The sequence below is a fragment of the Olea europaea genome, unplaced genomic scaffold (assembly GCF_002742605.1).
Source record: "Olea europaea var. sylvestris unplaced genomic scaffold, O_europaea_v1 scaffold69, whole genome shotgun sequence".
Lineage (NCBI taxonomy): Eukaryota > Viridiplantae > Streptophyta > Magnoliopsida > Lamiales > Oleaceae > Olea > Olea europaea.
Window position 1 is genome coordinate 926278 of NW_019265290.1, and position 27645 is coordinate 953922.

At 32.9% G+C, this 27645-nt stretch overlaps 2 protein-coding genes across 13 annotated transcripts; one reads left to right on the top strand and one right to left on the bottom strand.

Annotated features, from left to right (window-relative positions):
• The first annotated feature begins 212 nt into the window (after positions 1 to 212).
• Positions 213 to 13685, top strand: LOC111390533 (tuberculostearic acid methyltransferase UfaA1-like). Of its 10 annotated transcripts, none has more exons than XM_023015584.1 (25): positions 213 to 354; positions 786 to 999; positions 5483 to 5700; positions 6435 to 6540; positions 6645 to 6746; positions 6850 to 6909; positions 7059 to 7137; positions 7619 to 7766; positions 8220 to 8343; positions 8750 to 8930; positions 9022 to 9050; positions 9304 to 9452; positions 10051 to 10150; positions 10299 to 10394; positions 10472 to 10527; positions 10612 to 10735; positions 11134 to 11196; positions 11308 to 11367; positions 11444 to 11605; positions 11824 to 11897; positions 12001 to 12094; positions 12473 to 12609; positions 12696 to 12776; positions 12968 to 13073; positions 13443 to 13685. In XM_023015584.1, the coding sequence occupies exons 2-25, from the start codon at positions 790 to 792 to the stop codon at positions 13512 to 13514; spliced, it is 2631 nt and encodes an 876-aa protein (XP_022871352.1). In that variant the 5' UTR covers positions 213 to 354; positions 786 to 789; the 3' UTR covers positions 13515 to 13685. The 10 variants fall into 10 exon arrangements, with proteins under 10 accessions (XP_022871352.1, XP_022871354.1, XP_022871351.1 ...); XM_023015586.1 differs by having other exon boundaries at positions 796 to 999; XM_023015583.1 differs by lacking the exon at positions 213 to 354 and adding an exon at positions 388 to 603.
• A 474-nt stretch (positions 13686 to 14159) lies between these two features.
• LOC111390591 (heterogeneous nuclear ribonucleoprotein 1-like) lies at positions 14160 to 18913 on the bottom strand. Of its 3 annotated transcripts, XR_002701944.1 has the most exons (4): positions 18561 to 18913; positions 15894 to 17065; positions 14963 to 15193; positions 14160 to 14282 (listed from the first exon to the last, which is right to left on the bottom strand). XR_002701944.1 is itself a non-coding variant. In XM_023015650.1 (2 exons), the coding sequence occupies exons 1-2, from the start codon at positions 18780 to 18782 to the stop codon at positions 15965 to 15967; spliced, it is 1323 nt and encodes a 440-aa protein (XP_022871418.1). In that variant the 5' UTR covers positions 18783 to 18913; the 3' UTR covers positions 15598 to 15964. The 3 variants fall into 3 exon arrangements, 1 of the variants encoding a protein (XP_022871418.1); XR_002701943.1 differs by lacking the exon at positions 14160 to 14282 and having other exon boundaries at positions 14815 to 15193; XM_023015650.1 differs by lacking the exons at positions 14160 to 14282; positions 14963 to 15193 and having other exon boundaries at positions 15598 to 17065.
• Positions 18914 to 27645: the final 8732 nt, after the last annotated feature.

Genomic DNA, 27645 nt, shown 5'->3' on the forward strand with positions numbered 1-27645 from the left:
TAAATATCAATTTTAAACGATTATATAGCTAGTACTATAGCAGATGAACATTTGTACACACTGTGTGAAAGGGAAAAACTTGAGGAAAAATAAATTTTGAAATAATGGAACGAAACATGGCGTTATATTCACCGACTTGGTTGTGGCAGTAGAGGGACGTGGCCACTGCTATTCCCAACCCTTTACAAAATATAAAATTTGCTGTCATTCACTGTCTGACATAATCAATCTACAATATCGCCTCATTCCTCCAATAGAAAAACAGAAAATGTGTAGATAAATTTCTTATGTGAAGGCATTTGTTGAAGATTCTTCTGCTGTCTCATCATACTGTCACCGACTCACGGGTTATAGGTAAGTAGTAAACCCCCATCCATCCCACCCTCATTCTGCATTAGTTCACTGCGAAAAGCTTTTGGGAGTTAAAAGAGAAGCTCATATTGGTCGTGGATTAAGAACGGGAATTGAAGTCGACGAGATTTCCCAACATATTGTAATATTCTCGATCTTGAAAATCCACACTTTTTATACCAAGAAAGTCAAGAGTATTAAAAAAGAAAAAGACGCTATAATTTTACGGTGTCCCATATAGTCCATTTATATGTAATTATAGGATATTTTCTGTATGCAAAACGACTTTGGACTTTTTTTTTTTTTTTTTAAAAACTTTGATACAGTCCAAGCCAATATATCAAATGTTCAGAAACCTTATCTTTATGGCATTATCTTCTGTCTATACTAGTTTGTGATATTTTGCTAATATTCATCTCTACCTAACATTTTAGGTTAATGCAGTTAGAAGTGATTGAAAGGGGGTCAAAGATGACGAAAGTGGCGGTGGTCGGTACCGGAATAAGTGGACTGGTTTCGGCATATGTATTGGCTAAAGCTGGTATAGAGGTGGTGCTGTTCGAGAAGGAAAATTATTTGGGAGGCCATGCCAAGACTGTTAATGTTGATGGCACCAATCTTGACCTTGGATTCATGGTCTTTAATCGAGTAAGTACTTTTATTTTCCCTCAATCTTAAGCAACAATATCTCATTTCAAAAATTCTCAAGATTTCGGTAGTTAGTACTCCTTCTCTTATCATTTATTTATTTATTTATCTCAGTTTCTTGAAAAAGAATTGTCTTACATTTTTCGACTAAAGATATGGTGTAGGATAATTTAGCCGGTAACTTACATAATTCTTTTTAGCACTTAAGGGGGAATGAAAATATGTTGAAAAATACAAATAAATAAATAAATAATAAAAATAATAAAAGAAAGTGACATTTCTTTTCAAACTTACAATTTTTAACCTCTAGTTACAATTTTTAACCTCTAGTACTTGTGTTAATTTCACTTGAGAATATAGTGCCATTTGGGAAATGGAATTCGAACAGCATAAATTTATTTTTTTGGAAATTTATACACGATTTTGTGGGTCGAAGATTGTTATATAGTGATCTTTAATTATGCATGACGATCATAGCCGGAAAATTTATATCGTATCGATTGGCTCTTTGTCAACAAATGGGACATATTATACAATTTGGTGGCATAATAATGGTGGGTTTGTAATCTTATAGTTTTATCAATTGTTGTTAGCTCTTTAGATGCTAAATATTATGAGTAAATATAATGACATAATTAGGGTAATCAAGAACAAGCCAATGAGAACTATGGCATGGGGGTCTCCATGACATATCCTCATCGTAAGCACACATACAAAAACGAGTAAACTAGTGGGATTTTGTATTTTCTGGATTCGATGGTTAATTAGGTTGAACTTGTATTGATTATAGACTAAATAAATTGTAATGATTAGTATACTAACGCCATGTTTGAGTCACATTATTTTAAAAAATATATATTCTTAAACAGTGATTTGACATCATTTCAACCACATATTCTTTAATAAAATAATATTACACGCAAATTTAAAACTTTTCTTTATTTTTTAACCACACATTTTCTGTCAATACACTATTTAAAAATACATTCTAAAGAAAATAATGTGGCTCAAACAAGGGCTAAAGAAAGAAAGTTGTTTTGGGAGATGAGTTATTCTTAATCTTTGTTTCAAGTCATCGCCATATTTTAATCCCCTTTTTTTTTCAATAAATATAAAGAAGAAATTGAAATTTTGGCCAAGTTGTAGGAGCAAAGTTAATGTTTTGTGGGGACAAATTTATGGTGCTACCAAATTTTAATGTTTTTATGGTTTGGTTGGTTTAAGGCCATATCGTTTTCACGTGTTCGTGTCCGTGTCCATGTCCATGTCCATGGATGTATTGTGGTAGATATTTTCTATTTTAAGGTCTTAAAAATCACACTTTGTTTTTTACCCAAAAATATCTAATTCGGTCCATATCCATCTCCGATGTCTTTATTATATTATAGCGTTGATATTATTGATAGCACAAATGAAAATTAAATTATACTATTAATAGTATTGACGGTGAAAATGACCATCTTTCGAATGAAAATTTGTAAAAAAAAATACAATCTTAATCCACTAGGATATTATCTACCTAATATTATTCGTTATTATCATACAATAAATTTTTTATACGGTTTAGTCTAGAGATTTCAAAAGTATGAAAGTCTTCCTTGAAAAGATTGACTTTAATTGAAGAATCAGTTGCAACAAGAGATGCATTAACATTCGAAGGAGCTAAAACACTGCATTCAATAATGACTTTAAAATGTTATCCATTATTATTTTACACCAATTTTTTTATATGACCTAATTCGAGAGGTCAAAGGTAACATCAAGGGAGAAACAAGGATGTCATTAAGACCATATTTGACAACTATTAAAACAAAACTTTGGGAAAAATTTAATCTATACAGGTGTTTAAAGATTGAATTTCAAAAATAAGGTTTAAAGTTTATTTACCAAAAAATCATGTAACAGTTTTATATTTTAATATTAATAATATTAATAAATTTCAATTATATACTGACATCCTATTTCATCCATCCAATTAAAGCCCTAATTATTTTCTCTCCCTACTTTCCCTCTTCTTCCCATCCTCTCCCTCTATCTTTGTATCTCCCTGCTATACATGGTCGTCGTAGCTAGAGACTACATCAGAGCTCACCTTTGGGAGCAATGAGCGGCGCTTTCTGTGATCGCCTCTTCTCCCTCTTCTTCCCATCCTCTCTCTGTGTCTGTGTATCTTCTCCGTCACAGATGGCTGCCATCATCGAAGACCACAGTAGAGCTTTCGCTATGAGCAGTCGTCGCTTCGCGCAATTCCAGCTTCGGCACCTTTGCACCGGATTTTTGGTTTCACCGATACACACAAATTGCGGCGATTCGTGGTTTCGTCGGCGCTGTTGTATTTGCCTGGCTTTTGTATAGATGTGGTGATGACGTACTCCAATATGCCTGGTTCAAGCAATACCAGTTCATGATTCCGAATTAAAACTGGTGAGTTCGACCATGTATGACTATGATGCACCGACACGAACATGTGTGTCCGACACGAGACGTGTCGGATTGTGTCGGACATGTCGACTCATGATTTTTTTTAAAATTATCGACACGACACGTTGTCGACACGTTAATTAAATTCTTTAAAATTCTTCATTTATATAGTTTAAATTTAGTTTTATACTTATTATTAATTTTTTTGTTGAAATCTTTTAAATATGAGTACTTATTTGTTATTTATTAATAACTTTGAGTTAAAGATATATAATAGTTATAGTAAGAAAAATAATTATTGTAGAGTGTCCGAAAAATGTCGGTATCGACACGGACATAATGCTCTAGTTAGAGTGTCCATGCTACATAGATGTATGAGATTTCAGTGTTCGATAAGGTGGTGGTGAAGGTATTCTGATCCATAGGTGGTTATCTAATGTGCAGGCGACAATTTTGTAGTAGTTGTGGTGATGGTTTTGTTGTTGTTGTTGACGGTGGTTATGGTGGTGTGTGTTGGGGGCAGATCTGTGTGTGGTGATGTGGTACAGGCGTGGTTGTGTGGTGCTGTGGTACAGGCGATGGTTGTGTGGTGCTGATCATTTTGTTGTTGTTGGCAGTGGTGATGTCGAGGGTGGATTTGTGTGTGGTGGTGTGGTGCAGACGGTAGTTGCATGGTGTTGGTCGTTTTTGTTATTGTTGGCAGTGGTTGTGGTGATATTGTAGTGAGGCCGGATTTGTGGGTGATGATTATCTGATGTGCTGGTGGCAATTGTGTAGCAGGCGTCGATTGGGTGGTGGTGGATTTTTATTTTTATTATTATTATTATTATTATTATTATTATTATTATTATTATTATTATTATTATTATTATTTTATGAGTGATGGTTGTGGTGGTGTTATAGTAGGAATGGATCTGTGGTATGACGTGGTGGAAGCGACGGTTTTGTAGTGGTGGTCCTAAATATTAACTGTGACTTTATAATTTGATAATTTGTGACTGAAAAATAATTTGTGATCAATAAATTTGAAAATATGTGACCTATAGATAAACTTTAACATATTAATTTTTTGATCTGTGACCAATGAAATAAATTGTGACTTATAAAATTTTTGATTTGTGACCTTGAAATAATATGTAACCAATTAATTTTATAATATGCAACCAATAAATAAGTTGTGACCTATAATTATTTGCTTGTGATCATTAATTATATAATTGTGACATTATTACATTTAATTAAGAAAATATTTTTAATTAATAAATAAATACATGATTTTTTGCATTTTTAAACTTAAGACCTGAAAATTGAATTGGTGATACTTAATACTTGATTTATGAATTTTTTTTTTCCAAACTTATTTTCAACGACACATTTTAAAAATAAAATATTCTGAATATAAATCCAAAATTTTTTCATACTTTTTAACCACACTTTCTCAAAAAATAAAAAAATAATAAAAAATAATAATAATAAATAAATAAATAAAATTATTTTAATGATGGTCAAATAGGGGGCTAAGACTTGAATGTTTCCTTGATTTGGGACTTTTTGCTCATTTTAACAGTGACTACAGCAATAAGTTGAAACGTATTTGCCCCTCCTCAAAAAATTGGAGAACTGTTTGTAACTAGTGTAATAGATTTCCCTGCCCATTTGCCTGTGAAGCTGTGCTCTTCCCCTCCAGATGTTTTGCAGAGAGTCAAATTAAGGTTTTGACAGGGTTCGTTAGCAACTAAATGGAGTTGACAAATATTGTGATGGATACTCACATAAATTGGCATTTGCAAATTCGATATGTGGTTTTATGCTTTGCACATGACATTGGGTATGCAGAAATTATTGAAATTTTCCGCCTTTAGTATCAAAGTCTCCAAGCATGTAGGCAAAAATTGTATTGTTGAAACTTCTCCAGTTGTATAATAATGATTTACTTGAACATAAGTTTTCCTAAACAATGTGTATTTTTGTTCTTTTGGTGTTTCTGTACAAGTAGATTCTGATGGAGATCATTAAATGATCATGTGAATATTGACTGATTTGGTATTGGGATATTGGACAGGTAACATATCCAAACATGATGGAATTCTTTGAGAGTCTGGGAGTTGATATGGAGCTGTCTGATATGTCATTCGCAGTGAGCTTAGACAAAGGTCGAGGATGCGAATGGGGCAGCAGGAATGGTTTATCCAGTTTGTTTGCACAAAAGAAGAATGTGTTGAATTTACACTTTTGGCAAATGATTAGAGAAATCATTAAGTTCAAGGATGATACCATAATGTAAGCACTGAAAGATACCTCTTTTATGCATGAACAAAATATCCATAAAATAATCATACCAAAATGAGGATGCTAAGATGGATATATAGTTATACTGAATATACACTAACAAGTGGATGCGGCAAAGTTTGAGGATAACTTAAGGAGAAATTTTGGTGGTCGGGAAATAGTCAGGGTAGACCTCAAGAGTCCCATTCATGAGAACTGTTAAACAAGCTAGAAGTGGAAGGGGGCACAGCTGAGGGAGGGCTGAGAGTGGCGATCTCCTGGCAACATTTTCAAAATATCTATTTACATGGGGGGGAAAAAAAGAATTAATATATACACAATGCATATACATTTTGTCCCTCAAAATTTTTTTGCCCACTACCTAAATTTCCTGGCTTCTCCAGTGCTAACATGGCCTGCTGTAGTTGCTTAGGATGTAATTTTCCAGTAATTCTAGCAATTAACTGAATGCAGTGGCGGAAAAGAATTTATGTAGCGGATCGCAAATTTATTAGGGGCTAGATTTTGTTTTGTGTTCCGTTTATCCTAAATATATATTTTGAAGTGAAGTTCATGAAGTTGATTAGGAGCTACTTATTCAAATGGTTCAATAATTAACTAATTAACTTAGTAACTCCATAGCATTTCTGATATTTCTATATGGAAACGAGTTTGATTAATTGTTCGTGGATTAGGTGAAAGTTTTCTTAATGAATGATGAACTAATAATGCTTCACTTATTGCAGTTTCCTTGAAGATCTTGATCGGAATCCAGATATTGATCGTAATGAAACCCTGAGGCAGTTTCTCCAGTCGCGTGGTTACTCTGAGTTATTTCAGAAGGCTTATCTTGTGAGACTGCTGGAAAATTGATAGATTTAAGTAAAAAATGAGTTAAAATCTTGTTCATTCTATTCTGTAGTACTTTGACATGCCCATGTGTTTGTTTTCTCCAGGTTCCAATTTGTGCTTCAATCTGGTCGTGCTCTTCAGAAGGAGTATTGAGCTTTTCTGCTTATTCAATACTTTCGTTCTGTCGCAATCACCACCTACTTCAGGCAAGTTTTTGTATCCCTTAGTAGATGATTTTGTCCTGATCACTCAGTCCAGCTCCATGTGTTTGTACATGCATTATTTTCTGTGTAATGATTTTCTCTGCAGCTCTTTGGTCGCCCCCAATGGCTCACCGTAAGATGGCGTTCACAAAATTATGTCAATGTGGTAAATTGATTTAATTTGAGCTTCCTTAGTTTTCATTGATTATTATCTAGCAAGAGTTCTCTGAAGAATATTAATTTACATGATAAGAGCATCTGATTTCTGTTAAGTTTTGATTCTTATTGCGCCTGCTTTCATGGAATCAAAAACAGGTTAGGAAAGAGCTGGAAAGTAGAGGTTGTCAAATAAGAACCAACTGCGAAGTATGTTCTGTTTCGACAAATGATGAGGGTGAGTGGTCATTTATCATTTTTGTTTTTGCTAATGTTCATTGTAATTCTTGAGGTTAAAAATCAGAAAAAAATTTCTCATAGTTTAATTTTTTTATTGTCTTGCTTAATCAAGTTAAGAATTCCATTAGCAGTATTAGCATTGATGTACTAAGGTACTTTCACTATTATGTTTCTACTGCTATCTTACTTCTTGAACCTTGCGCACTACTTGCTTGATTTAGACCCAGGGGCATGACCCATTCCCATAGTTTTTGTTTACCCAGTGAAAGTTTCCATTGCAACACTTTTATAAAATGTCAAAAAAAGTTCATTCACATCAAAAATGGAAAGGTATTGAAATCTTGCATTTTTATCTAAAGATATGTAAAGATATTATTAATATTGTTATGATTTTCTGCATTACTTCAATAGTGGTATTGTAAAATATTCTTCTATTTGCCTCTCTTCTTCCAAGTAGATCTAAAAAAAGGCTTTTGCAGGATGTGTTATAAGTTGTGCGGATGGTTCGGAAGAAAGATGTGATGAATGTATAATCGCTGCACATGCTCCAGATGCTCTGAAGCTATTAGGGAAACAGGCAACACATGATGAATTAAGAATCCTTGGTGCATTTCAATATGCTTATAGGTGCTTTTCTTGGTTCCTCTCAGTATGTTTTTTTCAGTGAGTTCCTTCTAGGGTTGATTTCATTAACATGATTCACATTGTGTGTTTGAACATAGACGATCTTCTCCCACAAACATGTGTTTGTCATATGAACTCTGCACCTGAATATTCATGTTAAACAGGCAGATAATGTTTTATGAGAGATTATTTCAACTTCAAATAAGGAGGTTAGATGTGTCAATTATACACTCGAAACACGTAAAAATTATTTCTTTGCTTATTGAACTATATAAGAAATATAATTCCTTTCTTGAAAGAGATTGTGTCTTGATTATTATATTCAACTCCACTACATCGTTAAACTCGCTTTCTGTTCTGCTTGACTTTGGGGGAGTATGTTGCTGTGTTTTATCATAGATACTTCACGCATTATAACCTTACAATGCACTATCATTCTTTAAACCTTTATGGCAGCGATATTTTTCTTCATCATGACACAAATTTAATGCCCCAAAACCCAGCAGCATGGAGCGCATGGAATTTTCTTGGAACCATTGATAACAAAGTTTGTGTGACATATTGGCTCAATATCCTCCAGGTTTGTAAATTGGTTTCTTCCATTTAAATTATACATAAATGTCTATCTTTTCTACATCAGTTCAACTGCTCAAATTGAGGCTGTTGTTAGTAAAATTTGTCAAAGCATTTTATGAATAATTACAAATATAGATATTTTATTCATCACTACTGCAAAACTGCAGTAGACAGATGACTATAATCATCGCTAGGGATCATAATTCGCCATTGACTGACCAGTAAAAGTTTTGAAGTGCTTAATTCACAAAACAAGACATAATTATTCTTTTCTACACAAACACGCTTTGAAAATATTCTTGGCAAATTGCCAATCACGCACTTAGATAAAGCGATACAGAGCATAATAAACTTCTCGTTTTTCTTTGGCTTTTTGTTGTTTAATTTTGTGATCTTTTCTGAGCATGCAGAACATTAGTGTGACAGGACAGCCTTTTTTGGTTACTCTAAACCCGCCTCACAAACCTGAACATACCTTGCTTAAATGGTCAACTGGCCACCCAATCCCATCAGTTGCTGCATCAAAAGCTTCACATGAGTTGAATCTCATCCAAGGGAAGAGGAGATTATGGTTCAGCGGAGCTTATCAAGGTGCATTTACAAAGCCTTAGTATCGTTTTCAGAACTCTGGAATACGTCATTATCTTCTGAAATTCTAGTTTCTCCACTGCATTTCTTTCAGGATATGGCTTCCACGAGGATGGGCTAAAGGTATTCTCATGGCCAAACAGATTTGCTCTTTCATTGCATTTTTTACTGTTTACAGAAGTCGAGAAATAAAACAAAAATTAAGCAAGGGGGGGAAAAATGCCACGTAATGTTGAATTAAGGGGGAAAAAAAAAACTGATGCAGATTGCCTTCAGTAATAATTTTGGTTAAGTTTTCTCATGTGTCATTTGACTAAAGATAATAGATATGGAGATGGTTTTAAATGCACAATAATTTATTTTTGTACCCTTACAGGCAGGTATTCTAGCAGCAAATGGCATGCTTAGGAAAAATTCTACTATTCTGAACAACCCAAAGCACATGGTACCCTCCTGGCTAGAAACAGGGGCACGTCTTCTTGTTACTAGGTTTCTCCAGAGTTTTATTGCTATTGGTTGCTTAATGTGAGTTTATGATAAATTAATTGTCATGGGTTTTTTACATTTAATTTATCGAAAGAATGCAGGAATGTGGTATATTTATGACCCCTTTTACCCCTTCAGATGCTGGGTTCTCTAGTATATTGTTCTAATGCCATGCATTATGCAGTTTGAGCACTATTATATATATTCTTAAACTCAAATTCTGTTCTTAGATATTCTCTTTAAATGTTAACTGGGTTACCATTCCCTAATGTGTCTTAAGGAAATGTGTTTTAAACTCGTATTATGCTTGATGGTATGTTCTGTTATATGTTGACTAGGCAATCATTGCCTAATGTGTCTAAAGGATATTTTTTCTTTACAATCCTGGTGGAGAGTTCTTTCTATTAACCTCCACAGTACAGATATTTCAAGAAGCTTCGTCTCTGATCATCATGTGCCCATAGCCTATTCTTTGCTTTCATTTCCCCATCTCAGACCTAAATCCATATGCACCAGTTCTTCAATGTCAATACTCTTTATTGGAATATGATCTCTAAATTCATAAAAAAGTTCACTGGACATGCAGACAAACACAAACAACATATGTGTAAATATTATAAAACTTGGTTTGCAACAGTTTGCTTGAAGAAGGGGGTATGATTTTCACCTTTGAAGGAACTATAAAGAGTTTACTGAAAGTCTCTCTGAGAGTTCATCATCCCCAATTTTACTGGAAGGTAATACGCTAGTATCCATCTCATAGCTTTGATATTTTCCGCGTTTACAAGGTATCAGATTAGAGTATTATTAGAGCAAACATTATGCACTACTTTTGACTGAAACAAGTTCCTGTTAACATGTTCTCATTAAATATTCCTGTTACAGATTGCAACTGAAGCTGATTTAGGCCTTGCTGATGCCTATATTAATGGGTATTTTTCTTTCGTTGATAAAAATGAAGGTCTTATCAATCTTTTTAGGGTGAGTAAATTGATCCAAATTCATCGTCAACAATTTTTCATTTTATAATAATAGCCATCCTAATTCCTGTTTTGCAGATATTTATTGCCAATAGAGATTTAAATACTTCTGCCTCAATGTCAAACAACAAAAGGTAATGTTGGGTTCACCTTGTAAAATTGCTATCAAATCTTCTCCTCAAATTTTCCTTGAGAATATATACCTTCTATACCTATAGGGGATGGTGGACACCATTGCTCTCCACTGCTGGAATAGCATCTGCAAAATACTTCTTTCAACATGTTTCGAGACAAAACACCCTAACACAGGCTCGCAGGAACATCTCCCGTCATTATGATCTAGTAAGTGATTTGTTTCTTTGTGACGAGTTGATGAAGCTGTCATTAAGATAAAAGTATCTTTTCTATGCAGTTGGTAGGATGTGAATTAGAGTATTCATAACATGTGCATGAAGATGCTAAGAAATTTTTTCAATGTGCAGTGAACTTTTCAATTTTTCAGTTTTCATCCCAGGACCAGAGATTATGATAATCTCTTAAAAAGTTTCCCTGTTATTTGCATCAAGTCCTTGTTTTCATTTCTGCTAGGGTGGACGAAGCAAAAAAGAAAGCTTGTCTCTGATTATATACTTCTTGATTTGCTTGATTTGTATATTCTGTGATGTTACTTCAGTCATGTTTAGAGAAATAGCTGAAATTTTGTTGTTTATTGCTGAAACTTTATTGTCTGTTGTTTCCAGAGCAATGAACTCTTTTCTCTGTTTCTGGATGAAACAATGACATACTCTTGTGCCATATTTAAGGTTAGGATTTGAATTTTCGATCCATAGCTTTCACATTAGTTCTAAACTATCATATCCATATTTCCGCCACCATAACCCCCCCCCCCCCTCCAAAATTTTATCACTTGCAAGGCTCAAAATGAAGACTTGAAAGTCGCGCAAATGAGGAAAATTTCTCTTTTAATTGAAAAGGCAAGCCTTCATACCCCACATCACTTCAGTTTTTGAAATAATTTATTGCTTAAACTGATTATTTTTTCTATTTCAGGCACAAGTTAGTAAGAACCATCATATTCTAGAGATTGGATGTGGCTGGGGAAGTTTAGCAATTGAAATTGTTAAACGAACTGGATGCAAATATACCGGGATCACCCTGTCAGAGCAGCAACTTATATATGCTGAACTAGAAGTGAAGGAAGCTGGCCTGCAGGTATACTAAGTGTTCCTTTTGTGGGAGTTTGAAAAGACCGTCTTCTAAAAAATATATATTTATTTTACTTATGTGTGGTAACTAGGATTGTCGTGCAACCGAACAAATTGAATATTTGAGAACATGCAAATGCTTGTTTCTTTTGAGTTTCTGATTTGAGTTGTGACTAATTGAATGGGTTCTCCAAGCTTCTTATCTACTAGAGAACTTAATTTCAGGACCGCATAAGTTTCCATCTATGTGACTATCGCCAATTGCCTGACATGAAGAAGTACGACAGAATTATATCATGGTGAGCCTTTATTCAGATTAATTTTACTTCCATAGAAAATCAATTTATTTTGTCAAATTGCTGCTTACAATGTACAATAATAATCTGGTTGATAAATTTGCAGTGAGATGTTAGAAGCTGTGGGGCATGAATTTATGGAGGACTTTTTTCGTTGCTGTGAATCAGTATTAGCAGAAGACGGTATTCTCGTTCTACAGGTATGTACTGCAACAAGTCCAGTTCTTGAGGTTTGGTTTCCAATATTTTCACTGTTTTTGTCATGAGATTCTACTAGGGGGCAACACGTTTTTCCATCTTAACGTTCTTTCACTTATGCAACAGAACTGACATGGACATTTTGTTTTAAGGGTTTTCTGCATTTACTTTTTCGTGTCTTATGTTTACAATTTAGTATATCATTCAACTTTACTGGATTTAAGAAAGGACTTGTAGTTACAAAGCTTTAAGTTCTTTTATAGTTCCGTTGGGAAACTAGGCGATCAAGGGAGTTGATCAGGAATCTATGAAATTTTGCAACCTTTCATAAGGTGAATTAACATATCTTAACATTGTTAAAATGGTTGGTTTTTACATAGTTCATATCAATACCGGATGAGAGATATGATGAATACCGACGGAGTTCAGACTTTATCAAGGAATATATATTTCCAGGTGGATGCTTGCCTTCACTTAGTCGAGTAACGTCAGCCATGGCTGCTGCATCCAGACTTTGGTAAAATCAAAATCTTTGATCCTTTTTCCCATATGCTTTCTTAAAATAATATGTAAAAAACTCAATGGAAACCTTTTCAAATGCAGTGTCGAGCACCTCGAAGACATTGGAATTCATTATTATCAAACACTCAGATGTTGGAGGGAAAACTTTCTCAAGAAGCAGAGGTGAGAAATAGCCATAGTTTGATGTATGTATTATTAACAAACATAACCATACAAGAAGTTTGCTTAATATTGTCTGGAAGAAAGTGTGGTATGGAGTATAACATACATCTGCACAGTACAATGCACAAGATTTTAACTTTATTTGAATTCAGATTCTTGATACTTGGATATTAACATATGTACCTTTTCAGCCAAATCCTTTCTTTGGGATTCAATGAGAAGTTTATTCGAACATGGGAATATTATTTTGACTATTGTGCTGCTGGATTTAAATCTTGCACACTTGGAAATTATCAGGTACAACACTATCTTAACTTCCCAAATGCTTTTTATAGGAATAATTCTATTTGTACCGAATTCAACTTACCGAAAGTTGTCCCCCTCTCACAACGCACCCGAGCCTCACATGAATATGAAAATTTCCAAATGTGATCCCCACCCCTTATTGTGAATAGTAGGTAAAGGATTAGGTAAAAAAATTATGTAAATGTAGCATTGTCAAAAGAGACTAAAATATTGCCCCTCTATTTAACCCTTTTTCTTCTTCTTATTACTTTATCTTGTTATAAGACGTGACAAAGTTTTGTGTTAAGTATACACTTAGCTAGATCATCCTCTTGTTGCTGAAAATTTCGATGCTTTAATATTTCTTACATTTTTCTACAGATTGTCTTCTCGCGACCTGGCAATGTTGCTGCCTTTGGTGATCCATACAAGGGCGTGCCTTCTGCATATTAACAGCATTTTCTCATGAAATATTCCAGAATGATTTGTTAATTCATTGTTTTGAATGCTTTTAGGAGCACCATAAAATGTATTAGTTACAAATTGTTGCGTGAATTCAAAGTGAGTGAGTTCTTGGATTATACATTTTCCTTTTTGTTTCACTTATGATGACTCATTTAATTCCACCTATCGTTTAATGTCACATTAGTGTAACGTAAATTGGGATTATAACTAAAGTGGACTAAATATCATAACTCTTATTTTTCTTGGATTATAATTCCTCCTTTTTGTCTTTCGTTTCAAGTGTTTTCAATCTCAAAACTAGAGAAACTTGAAGAAAGCACGTGAAAATCCTAATTGTCTCTAGTTTAAAAGATGATTAGTCCCAACATAATTAATAAGCAAGTTGCTTATGCAAGGCAATACATCGAGCTATAATCGCTTAACTCGTATTAGTTTTCTTCTACTTTTTGAATCCAAGAAAGAATGTCTACGTACCCTTGGTAAAGTAGATTGAAATAGTATTTCTTCAATGTAAATTTCAGAAATTTTAGAATATAAAGCTTCTCCTGCTATATGGATACAAAGATAACAAATAATTTCCATGCTTCAAATCATTGCGCTAACAAGATACTTCATTCTTGTAATGGGAGTACCAAACCGATAGCATGATCCTGCCAAAATACATCAAATGGCAAATGATGATAACCCAATTTCTTAACTTCTCTTCGACCACCCCATTTCTACTCTCAAATGAACTCACTGAAGTGATTTAACAACCTGCTCGAAATTGTCATTCGAATGAATAACCCGTTAACAGCAGTTATCAACTAGAGAACAATAAAAATGTCTGCTGTACAACCACCTCACTAAAAATGCAATCAACAGGCATAACACCAAGTTTAAACTGTAAACAGAAACAAGTTGATCCAGCTTTAAATCCACTTTATATCATCCACAGTACCACAAAATTTCTAAGGACTACACTCAAGTGTATGCAAATTTCATCCTCAATGTCGACCAACAAAACTAAAGCACGGGATAATCTAACTTCCAACTCCAAGATATTCAAAACAGCACATTCTTATTTGCATGAGGTACAGTTAGATTAATCCTAGGAAATATTGAATCACCAATTTAGAATGTCATAAATTGGTTGTGCTAAATAACATAAGAACTTCAAATGAAACTATTCTATTCAGAACAAATTATTCTAATTTTAAATGAATTAGGAAGACTACTGTTATTCAGGAAAAGGAAGAGCAAAAGAAAACATAAATGAACAAAAGGAAATAAAGTTAGTTCTTTTGACTAAAAAGAAACTTGCGTATTAGATTGATTTTTAGCCAGTTAGGGCAGTATCTAAGAACAAATTTTAAACTCTAGTCTATAATGCTATCAAATCACCAGACAGTTCATGTTGTCATTACTAAACCAACTGCTCTCTGAGATCAACATACCAAACATGTCTTCCATGAATCTTCATCATACTAAAACCTCGATGAAGATGAGAGATTCCAGTTTGAAAGCTGCTTCAGCACCAGTTTCAGGGTAACACGTCATATAAACCAAGCCAAGTCCACTTTTTAAGTTCCATTTCCATGCTAAACACGTACACCCTGCATGAAACTCGTGTTTAGCTTGAGTGGACACTTCAGTTCATCCACCTTAGTTCTCGAGCATCTCTCCTCCTGTACAACACAAGGGCAAATACAGGGGGAAATGATTATGACATCGTCAAAATTTTAACTACCACTAAGATTATTGCTACCCATTACGAATCTGATCTACTCGGTATTGCAGTAGCTCTACTTCTATAGATAAATAGGATACTCTCCAGCAGAAAAAGTCCAACTAACACCAAGAGTTTCACCACCTATAACAAATTGAAGTACCCAAGATTGGATTCCCTATTAATAAGGGTCAGTTTACAAAATTTGCTGTCTAATGACATTATAATAAGAAACTTCATTGCAAAGTAACAGCAACGCAATTCATACACAACATCGTAATGCCATAGTGATGGAATACTACTTGTCATGTAATTACCAAGAAGCTTCCATATCAGCTAAAATCTGCTAAAGAAGGCCAGAAATTAAAAACTGACTTGATAGGATTACCAAATAACTTGTCTTAACTCACATAAAAATTCCACATAAGCTATATCTCAACATTACGATAAGAAAAGACTCCAGAGCAGCTATCAAAAATAGCTATAAGCAAGCCAAAATTTAAACTACACTTAAACGCAAATAGAAAGTGAAATAAACTCTGATCCTCAAGAAGTACTACTTATTATAGACTGAGCAAAATAAGTACGGTAAAAAACTGGCATTCAAGCAATCCAACAAGCCCCAATATGCCAGTGACATCTTGCAAGAGCCACCTAACCTGCACTTGAAATGGGAAAGCATTGATGGCATAAACCTCCAACCAAGGATTGATGGAATCAAGTAGTAAAATCACTGCTGCTGAGCCTGTCTAGTTGGACCACTGCCATATCCACCACCATACCCAGCTTGACCACCATGAGATCCATTTGATTGTTGCCCAGAAGCTTGTGAAGGGTCAGATCGCCAGCCTGAGTTACCATAACCGAAATTACCACCAGCATCACTGTAGCCACCTCCCATATAACCCCCAGGACCTGCTTGCAGCTCTCCTGCCGGTGCACTGCCATTTGGGCCACTTCCCGTACGCCCACCGACAGCCCCATAAGCAGCAGCTTGGTTCCCATAAGTTCCATCATTGCCACCATATACACCATAACCATAACCTTGATTACCATATCCAGTAGTTCCGCTTGACGGTTGACCAGCAGTTAACCCACCACTTCCAAGGCCATTGCCAGCACTAGGATTAGGGCTACCCCACTGAGAATTTCCATAGCTCATATTTCCATATCCAGAAGGAGCCTGTGAACCCCATGAACTTCTTTGGGCATTAGGAGCATTAGGATTTCCATAGCCTGAACCAGCACTCCCATAATTTCCATAGCCACCATAACCCATGCCATTATTGCCAGGACCATACCCAAAAGCAGAAGTATTAAACCCAGATGGACCATAAGGCGGATACCCAGCTCCAGCATTTTGAGATTGCATGTACCTGGAGGAATCCATTCGACTATCTCCAAAAGAAGAACCATACCCCTGATAGCCCCCAACACTGCCGCCACCTGTCCCACCACCCATGGAACGACCACTCCCACCAGGATTGGCATCTTTAGGAAGAGCACGCTTCACTTCAACATGCTTACCATTTAGATCATGAAAAGTCTTGTGTAAAACCCTATCTACTGCATCCTCAGAATCAAATGAAATAAACCCAAATCCACGAGGTCTGTTTGTCTGCTGGTCATACATTATTACTACATCAGTTACAGTGCCATAAGCTTCAAAATAATCACGGAATCCATCTTCAGAAAGAATTGGTGGCAGTCCCCCAACAAATATCTTCTTGGTCCTGGTATTGCCAACACCTCCAAAATTCCTAGACGTATTAGGGTTTCCACCTTTTGAAACTTGTTGTTCCTCTCTTGATAAGGCTCTCTTTGCTTCGACCTATTAGGATTTAGGAAAAAAAGTGTCCTCTGGTCATGATATAGGATAAAAATTACAAAACATACAATAAAATTCTAAATTTCAAATATATGTAGAACGAGACTGAAATCTAAAGTACATTCAGGTGTAAATTTCTCATGGAGGGAGATTACATTAAAATATCAATAAAGCGAGAAATTTAAATTTTCAACGAGTAAGCATATTCAGTTGTTGGAGAACAGTACTGTTTATATCTGCGACATGGACCTAACATGAGTGGCGGTAACCAGTAGAAACACAAGAACACAGAACAGAGAGTCATATGATCCAAAAATAAATCAATTTGATGCAACTCAACGTTAGCAACAATTAGAAAATGATACTTACACGACCAGAGATTAAATAACAAGTCTACCCCTGAAAAATAAACTGTAGAATAAATAACTAAGCCTAATGCCTCCCAAAAAAAAACAAAAAGGAGACCGGTCAGAGGGAACAATGATACAGAATCGGAATCTGGAAGGTGAATTTGTGTGCAAGGATGCGAATTTGCAAACCTGCTTGAGTTTCAAGTTCTAACTCTATATATGTGTACTTTCACACTTGTATGTCCACTATTTTGTGCGCGCGCGCGCGCGCAAGTCTTTGCCTGCACCCACCTGTGCATGGAGGCTGATGCACAGGCGAGTGAAAGAGAGAGTGTTGGTATGGGACTGGGAGGGGTTGAAAAAGAAGCTGCAGAGAGGAAGTATTTTCTTACCTGCATCATTGTTCTTATTTTCTTTCCTCATTATATTCTTCCTTCTTTAATAAAAAGGTGTATGTACTTCAAACAACAAAAGAAACTACTCAGTCATATTATCCAGAGGTGTAGATAACTTTGATTCCAATTCTGATTCAAACCATATAACATTTCTTACAATTTTGATTTCAAATCCTTTTTGCACCCCATGGTGTTGGCGTATTTTTCATTTCGAATCTATTTCCAAGGATAATCCTCAATTATAAAAAGATTTATATGTGGAGAGAGACCTAAAATTGAGGCCAAATTCTCCAAGAAAATGTGCATTCATAATATCAGCAATCATTAAAAACATTTTACAAAAGCTAACAGAGATTGAGGTGCCATATTAGAATTGCAAAGCTTTTAGCCTTCTTAAATCTCATAAAAAATCACTTGACCAGATCAGATATCCACATGTCAAATGAGGACCACAACAGAAATAATATTCAGCTAACTATTTGAAATCGTACAGAAATAACAAAAAAAACCCATAATTATGAATGCACGGAGGAAAAAAATTAAATGACGAACCAGTAAAAATCGCAGAAAATAAGTCATATCCAGATACCTAAATGACTAAAGAAAAATAAATACAGGCAAAAGCAGCCATACCAACAAAAATTTAGATGCCATATTGAATTCAAAAAAAACCCCAAACTTCCAAATTTAAAGCAACAAACAAAAAAAAATGACGAAAAATTATTTATCATCATTATTCAGATTAAATCTCACCGTGCGGCCATCAATAACATGTCTCTCTTGAAGAACCGTGTCAAGAATGTTTGGATCTGCAAATACGACAAACCCAAATCCTCTGGGTTTTCCAGTGATCTTATCTCTCATCACCACAGCCTGCAAAACCTCACCATAGCCTTGGAAATGCTCCTTGAGCTTTTCCTCATCTGTCTCCCATGATATCCCTCCGATAAAAAGCTTTCCTTGATCTGAATCCATGTATAAATATATGTATATGTATGTATCGGTTGGGCGTTTCTCTCACTCTCCGTGTGAAAATATTGGGGGTTTGAGAGAGTGTGAGCGCAGACGGCGGACCTGAGTCGTGATGGGGAGACAAAAATTTATGCGTGTAGTGTAATGGATCAAGGGTTTTGATGTGATGGGGGACATAGGGATTGAAAATTGACGGCTGAGATTTGATGGGTGGATATTTTAGGTGGGGAGGTGTACGATGTTACGGTTACCATTTTACTACTTCCTATAATTGCATACAGCTCAATTTGACTCCTTTTATTTCACAACACTTTATTTTTTAATATATTTTTTTTAATTATAGTGATAAAAAAATTATAGTGATAAAATATCTTGCATATAAATATAGGGAGTGTTTGATATACATTTTTATGTAAAAATGAATTTTAGAATAATAAATTGATGTGAAATGTGTAGTTGAAAAATATGCACATCTTCATTTCCAGACGACTGGACCTAAATATGTACATGGATGATTAGATTCATTTTTATGTGAACATGTGGGTTGAGTTGAGTCGAAACATTGCCTAAGCAAATTGAGTCGAGTAGAATCGAGCTTAATCCTTGAAGTTCATGGATGTCGCAGTCGACTCACAGTGTGCATTCGTGAATCTTATCTCGTATATATATTTTAAAACTATGCTTAAAAGAAATCGAAGGGTGCGAGCTACTGCCCATTGATACCCTAGGCGGTGTGAGGGGTTACACATTGAAGTGTTCTCAAGTTTATAAAAATTCAGAATAATTTGATTCGATGAATAAATAAATAATTAATTAGACTCTCATGGAGGTGTGTGTATTCATAATCTGAATAATGATTGAAATAATATGAGCAATAATGAATTTTTGTCTTTTTCTTTTCTTTCACACTTTGTAGCAATAAGTCAATAACTACTGAGATTTAATTGGGATCTAGACCTCCGGCTCCTACTCTAACTAAAAAATTAATTTTGGTACTTTTAATCAAGAATCAAGAGTCCTAATCTCGTCTATAGTAGGTAGGATGAAAATTTTCCATAATTAATGTGGCAAGAAAACTTTAAATATGATTATTTGAAACGATCATAAATTCAGATAACTACAAGTAAGGGTTTTTGTATAGTCAGCCATGAAAATTTTTAAGAAAAATTGTAGTAGAGGTCCCAAAGCTTTCTTTTTATTGCAGATTATACCCTAATCTTTTATTTTTACTGCAGCTGTGCCAAGTCTTTATACCTAATTGCAGCCATGATCCAAATCATTGATTCCATCCATAATGCCATTAGTCAACAGTGAAATTGCAATTTTGACTCAAATGGACAAAATAAATGACGGGCAAAATGGTATATTACAATTTCCATAAACATTTAATTAAACACAGAAAGTCAAAGAAAAATAAAATCATCTCCTTCTCAAACCCGAGCCCAACCAAAATTGACCACCATCGCCACCACCACTTCTCTCACATTCATTCAACCATTGTGATTTGTAAGGCTTAGGATGTTTTAGCATTGTTAATCTCAACTTTTCAACAAGTGTAGTGCTAGCTACATTAGCAGCTATCCATCAATAATCATACTACATATCTTGTTGTTAACATGGCATCTCGTATGAAATGTATTCTCCCATTATTGCTCTATGTCATCCACTTTGAAAGCAAATATGCTTCTCAATAATATCCTTTAAAATTGTGTGTTTTACAATGAAAATAATCAATCCTATTTATAAGAAACTCATAAAAACTCCAATTGAAATCGAATTAAAGTTTTAAAATACCAAAATATACCATAAAATAGAGTTTTAACAAAAAAAATAGGATATTATGTGAAATTTGAAAAATTCGCATCTCCGATTGTACTATGCGGCTGCATATTATTATGTCCAGCGGTTGGGCCAAGCAGTAACCGGCATGTTGGTCTCTGTATTGAGGCATGCCGTCAACTGTGCGGTCGCACAGTTGAACGCATCAACTTTTTCGTTTGTCTTGATCCATCTTGTTCTTCTTCAATGCCCAAAATGAAATGTGTACCTTTGCTCATCTCGTTGGTCATTCCTCCACGATCAACGGATCATTGTCCTTGCTAACTTTTGTACAATGGACTTCATCATGGAGTTTGAGTACTCTGTTTAGAGAATTGCACTTTGGAATAGGTGTCAAGTTGGATATTATTGGAATATGACCAAATTCTATTGGGATTAGGATTGGGTTGGTTAATTGAGGTTAATTGATAAAAGGAATAAGAGTCTTGGTTTATGAGCCTATAAAAGGGATCAAAGTTCATCAATGATTGAAAGTTTAATTAGTATTAGTCGTTGTCACGTGCGTTGCACGAGTTTTGTATTTATTATATTTTTATCAACGTCAAAATTATAGATTTTTCAAAACTTGTTGAAGATTCGAAGTGTTTGATGAAATCCCATCGTTTGGTTCATTGTAATTAAAAGATTTTATAATAACTTTTTTATTCTTTAATTTGTTAAACCATTTATTTATTTATTTTTTATTCATATTGGTGTAAAATGATAATTACAATTGAGTTCGCTTAATTTTGTTAAAATTATGGTTTATTCAATTAGTTCTTGTTCAATGTTCTAATATTTGAAAATTTATTATAAAGGACTATCAAGGAATAGAGACTTTACAAATAAAGCCCAAGCATTGGCGTTCCATTGCTGTCATTTTATATGTATATGGTTACAATTATCTACTGAAAAAATTACGTTTGATCATAAAATAAAAAGAATTAAAAAAAATTTTAAATCGAAAAAAATATTTATAATATGAAGATTAAAGAAATTTTAAAACAATGTTCAAAAAAATATAATAAAAACAAAACAAAATAAATAAAATAAAGTTACAAAAATTAAATAAAAAAATATATAAATATTATTTAATTAAAATTAAAAAAAATTAGGTTTGATCATAAAGAGAAAAGAATTAAAAAGAATTTTGAATAGAAAAAAATTAAATTTTATCGGAAAATAAAAAGAATTTAAATTGAAAAAAAAATTATTTATAATATGAAGAAAAAAGAAATTTCAAAACAATTATAAAAAATATATATAATAAAAGAGTTATGAAAATTAAATAAAGAATACATAAATATTATTTAAGTAAAATTTAAAAAATTAAGTTTTATCGTAGAAAGAAAAAGAATTTTTTTAATTGAAAAAAATTTATTTACCATATGAACAAAACAAATTTAAAAAAAATGAAAAAAAATTTCAATCTCTCTGTACGACGAAATTTCGTGTATTAAAATGCAGAAATCGTTACAAATTGTATTTAGCTAAATACAAGTGATGTTGACCTTCTTGTAGTTGCAAAATTGCAAAATCCTCTGATTAATGATCTGAATATTTGAAGTCGAGGGGCCACATGGCTTAAATCCTGATCTTCAATAATTTGTTGAAAATTTGATTTGTCGATATTTGACTTGTTTAGAACTTGAATCTTGAGGCTTGGATTTGGACTTGGACTTGGATTTGATTTGATTTGAAAAAGACTTTGATCTCTTTGGACTTGACGTGAACCTGTTTGATTCGAAGAAGATTTTAATCTTCTTGGGGTTCACCAGATTTGAATTTGAGAAGAATTCTTCACTTCTTCAGGTCCTGAAATTTCTTCAGTACTTCGTGGTTGTGTTCTCTACTTTTCTTTCACCTCTTGTGCTTTCTGTCTCTTGCGCCCCTATCTTATGGACCATTGGTCCTATTTATAGAGAAAATTTTGTGACCAATTTTGGTAACCACTCAATTATCTCTAATTAAGAGATATAATTGAGTAATTTATGATTTTATTTATTTATTTATTTTATTTATATGTTTATTTATTTTAAAATGTGGTATGGACCTTCGTATTTTATGGGCTTTAGAAGACTTTAATAAATTTAATTGGGTTGATTATTTAAATCGACCCAATTCATTTTATTTATTTATTTATTTTATTTTTTTATATCTACACTCTCCATCCACAGAGAGATCTTTTCGTGGATGGAGAGATTTCTTCATCCATTGTGGGATGGAAAGATGTGTGGACGGAGTGATTTCTCTCCATCCACACACATCTCCGTCCACGGAGAGAAATTTATTTTCCTTATTTTTTAAAATTTGTTTTGTTTATATTATAAATAATTTTTTTCAATATAAAATTCTTTTTCTCTTTATGATAAAATTTAATTTTTTCAATTTTAATTAAATAATATTTATATATTTTTATGTAATTTTTGTAACTTTCTTTTTTGTTTAATTTGTTTTTGTTTTTATTATATATTTTTTGAAAATTGTTTTAAAATTTCTTGTTTCTTTATATTATAAATAACTTTTCTTCGATTTAAAATTATTTTCATTTTATGATAGAACATAATTTGTTCAATTTTAATTAAATAATATTTATTATTAATTTTAATTATTTCAATTTAATTTATAATAATTTATTCTATTTTTGTCTACAATTCTTTTTTTTTTTGTTCTTTAATTTGTTAAATCATTTAGTTTGTAATTATCATTTTACACCAACATGAATAAAAAAATTAAATGATTTAACAAATTAAAGAACAAAAAAAATTGTCGACAGAAAAAAACAAAATTGTAAAGTTTTTAAATTAAATTGAAACATTTAAAATTAAAAATAAATATTATTTATTTAAAATATAAAAATTACGTTTTATCATAAAGTGAAAAGTAGGGCTGGACAAAAGTTACGAACCGAACCGAACCCAAACTGAACCAAACCCAACAGTTTTTCTCAAGTTAAATACCCGAACGGGTATTTGAATCAAGAACCGATGGGTATGGTTCGATTTTCGGTTCTAGGCCAAGACCCAAAAAATCGAATAAAAATCGAATCTCTGTAATTTTTTTAATTAATTTATTTTAAATAAGTAAATTTATTTTATTTTTTCTAAATAAATTTGTTAAATAGTTATGAATAAAAAAATTAAATGATTTAACAAATTAAAGAACAAAAAAAATTGTCGACAGAAAAAAACAAAATTGTAAAGTTTTTAAATTAAATTGAAATATTTAAAATTAAAAATAAATATTATTTATTTAAAATATAAAAATTACGTTTATCATAAAGTGAAAAGTAGGGCTGGACAAAAGTCACGAACCGAACCGAATCCAAACTGAACCAAACCCGACGGTTCTTTTCAAGTTAAATACTCGAACGGGTATTTGAATCAAGAACCGATGGGTATTGTTCGATTTTCGGTTCTAGGCCAAGACCCGAAAAATCGAATAAAAATCGAATCTCCGTAATTTTTTAATTAATTTATTTTAAATAAGTAAAATTATTTTATTTTTTCTAAATAAATTTGTTAACTAGTTAATTTAGTTCAAACCACAAAATATGATTTTCCTATTTCTAATTTTCACTTCAACATCAACTTAATCAAATTGACCTCAATTTTATCTAAATCTGTTATTTTACTGTAGCGTCGTTTCTACAAGAGAAAATCGAATTAAAACTCTACAACATCTCTCTTAATTATTTTGAGCTCGTTATCTTTTTCTTTCTATGATTTTAATAATCAAATTTATGAAGAATTCAGCAAAGAGAAACGTGAAACACATAAGATTGAACTACGTTATTTTATAAGAGCTAATATTGAACATATCATTAATTAAATTAACGTAATCTTGTATATATTAAAAAATTTAATTATAATACAGAATCGAATGGAACCAGACTGGACCGAACCGAACCCAAACGGTTCCGTAATTAAATTTGGACCCGATGGTTCTACTTACTAAATACTCAAAAATTTCAGGTCGGTTCGGTTCTCGTAAGAACCGAACCGAATCGAACTATGTCTAGCCCTAGTGAAAAGAATTAAAAATAAGTTTAAATCGAACAAAATATTATTTATAATATGAAGAAAACAAATTTTAAAACAATTTTCAAAAAAATATAATAAAAACAAAATAAAAGAAAGTTACGAAAATTAAATAAAGAATATATAATATTATTTAGTTAAAATTGAAAAATTAAGTTTTATTATGAAGAGAAAAGAATTTTAAAGAATTTTAAATTAAAAAAATTGAATTTATAACCTAAACAAAACAAACAAACAAAAATAAATAAATAATGAAAAAAAAAAATTTCTCTCTGTACACAAAGAGAGATTTCTTTCCATGGATGTTTGATCTCTCCATCCACACACGGTGGGATGGAGAGATTGAATTTTTTTTCATTTTTTTTTTAGATTTGTTTTGTTCATATTGTAAATAATTTTTTTAATTAAAAAAAACTTTTTAATTCTTATAAAATTTAATTTTTTAAATTTTAATTAAATACGATAAAATGCAATTTTTTAAATTTTAATTAAATAATATTTATTTTTAATTTTATTTGTTTCAATTTAATTTAAAAATTTTATAATAACTTTTTTTGTTTCTTTTTATCTTTGCATGTAATTTTTTTTTATGGTTTAATTTTTTAAGTCGTTCTGTTTCTTTTCTTTATCATTGGATTTGATGAGGTGGAGTAGTGTGTGAAAATGAAGAGATATTGCAGTGGAGGTGATGGTTGCAGTGAAGTGACGTGTGAAAAATAGAGAAATAATTGAATACTAACGATGTCATTTTTGCTTCCACAATTTAAAAAAATAAAAATTGCTACAGTGTGATAAAATAAAAGAATCCACTGTTGCCTCTGCAGTACCTCCAGAATTGCCCTTTTTATATAGTATGGAAAATGACTTTGAATAATTGAAGACTTGGTTTTGAAGTTTTGGTGGAGAAAAGGTCATCGCAATTTTACTAGCTGGCAGCTAGCTTTGGCGCTCGAGTAACAAGATGAAAAATGGAGCAAAAAGCTTATGTCGGTTGGCTCCAACATTTAGCTCGACAGGCAGTGTTATCCTGAGGGGAATTATTTTTTTTATTATGACTAGTTTCTTGTATTGTATTTTCATCCAAAACACTTGTAATGAGTTTCTATATATACTCCACGTGATGTATATAACTTTGATAACCTTGTGAGGGCATAGCAAAACATGTTTAGCATTGAGAGATTATCAAAGTGAGGATCTAGATGAGAGAGAGAAAGAGAGAGACTCGCATATTTTGAGAATAGATTGAGAGTTGTGAGATTCTTTTGTTCACTCGATTATAGTGAATTCTCTACCTCTGTATGTTGATTATTGCAAATTGGCTTGTTTTTCTAACAATAGTGGGGCAATAGTTCACACGATTGAATTAAGATTAGCATCAACTTACCCAAGAGAAAGATATTAGGACAATGGCCTAACGAGTGTGATCTGCATTATTATATGACTGTAAGAATCAGAATCCTCCTCATCTAAGTCACTTGTGCCAATGTAAGCAGACAAAAGTCACCTAGATGATAAATTTAAGGATAAGTCGTTACCGATAGTGAATCGTGTTAAAGAAAATATGCTTTTCTTGATAAAAGTCTATTTTTCTCAAACTCGAGTCTGTATCATTGTTGGTGAGCCACTAACAAAATAAGATCTGTTAGGTTGTGGCTTAATTTTTCGTACTTCCAATTTGAGAATAGCTGGATGATAGAGTTTAGCGACACTATACTAAATAAGCTTAATGCAAAATGAGCCACGTGCAATATGGTGTTCTTTAGGTAGTGCTATTTTCTAGTCAGTTTATTTACCTATTATTCTCTTTTTTCTTATCGATGTCTTAACACGAGCAGGTCATAACCCGGCTAAGAACTTGAAAAAAAAGGGTAGATTTGTCCCATTTTACGCCCTATCTCCTCCTTGACCGCAGAGGTTGAAGATGGAAAGCATATATGATGTTTGTCCAAATACATGTCATTTTGAAAAGAACAATTATGATATAATATAATGATCAATCCACTAAAAACTAAAAATTAAACTTCTCTACGCTAGCATTATGATTCACCCTATTTTTATTGCCTCTCTAACTTCCACTATAGGCCAATTGTCCATTCGTACTCCAACAATTAAGTTAATTGTTCCAATGGTCACTGAACTTAGGTTTATATTTTTGATTGGCCACTGAACTTTAAAATGTCGAGTTTTGATAACTGAACTTAGGGCCATGTCTTTGATTGGCCACTGAAATTTAAAATGTAGATTTTTGGCTACTGAAATTTGAAAAACGTCGAACTTTGGCCACTTAACTTTGAAAAATATTATACATTATTCATTGTAAACTCGATATTTTTCAAAGTTCAACAGTTATGTCAGTGAGTAACATACGACATATTCCAAAGTTCAGTGGCCAAAACTCGACATTTTAAATTTCAGTGAGCAATCTAAGATATAGGCCTAAGTTCGGTGAGTAATCGAAGACATTGACATAAGTTCAGTGACCAAAACTCGACATTTTAAACTTTAGTGATCAATCAAAGACATGGACCTAAGTTCAGTAATCAAAACTCAATATTTTTCAAAGTTCAGTGGTCGAAACTCGACATTTTAAAGTTCAGTGGTCAATCAAAGATATGGACCTAAGTTCACTAACTATTAAGACAATTAACTCCTAACAATTGAATATTGAAGCGTACTATACGTATAGAGGAGGGGTCACAGAACCCCTCCAGATAAGATACAGTAGGGGGTGGTTTTTTTTTTTTTTTTTTTTAAAGTTCAGTAATCAAAACTCAATATTTTTCAAAGTTCAGTGGTCGAAACTCGACATTTTAAAGTTCAGTGGTCAATCAAAGATATGGACCTAAGTTCACTAACTATTAAGACAATTAACTCCTAACAATTGAATATTGAAGCGTACTATACGTATAGAGGAGGGGTCACAGAACCCCTCCAGATAAGATACAGTAGGGGGTGGTTTTTTTTTTTTTTTTTTTTACAATAAAATATTCACATGGGTCCACCCCATG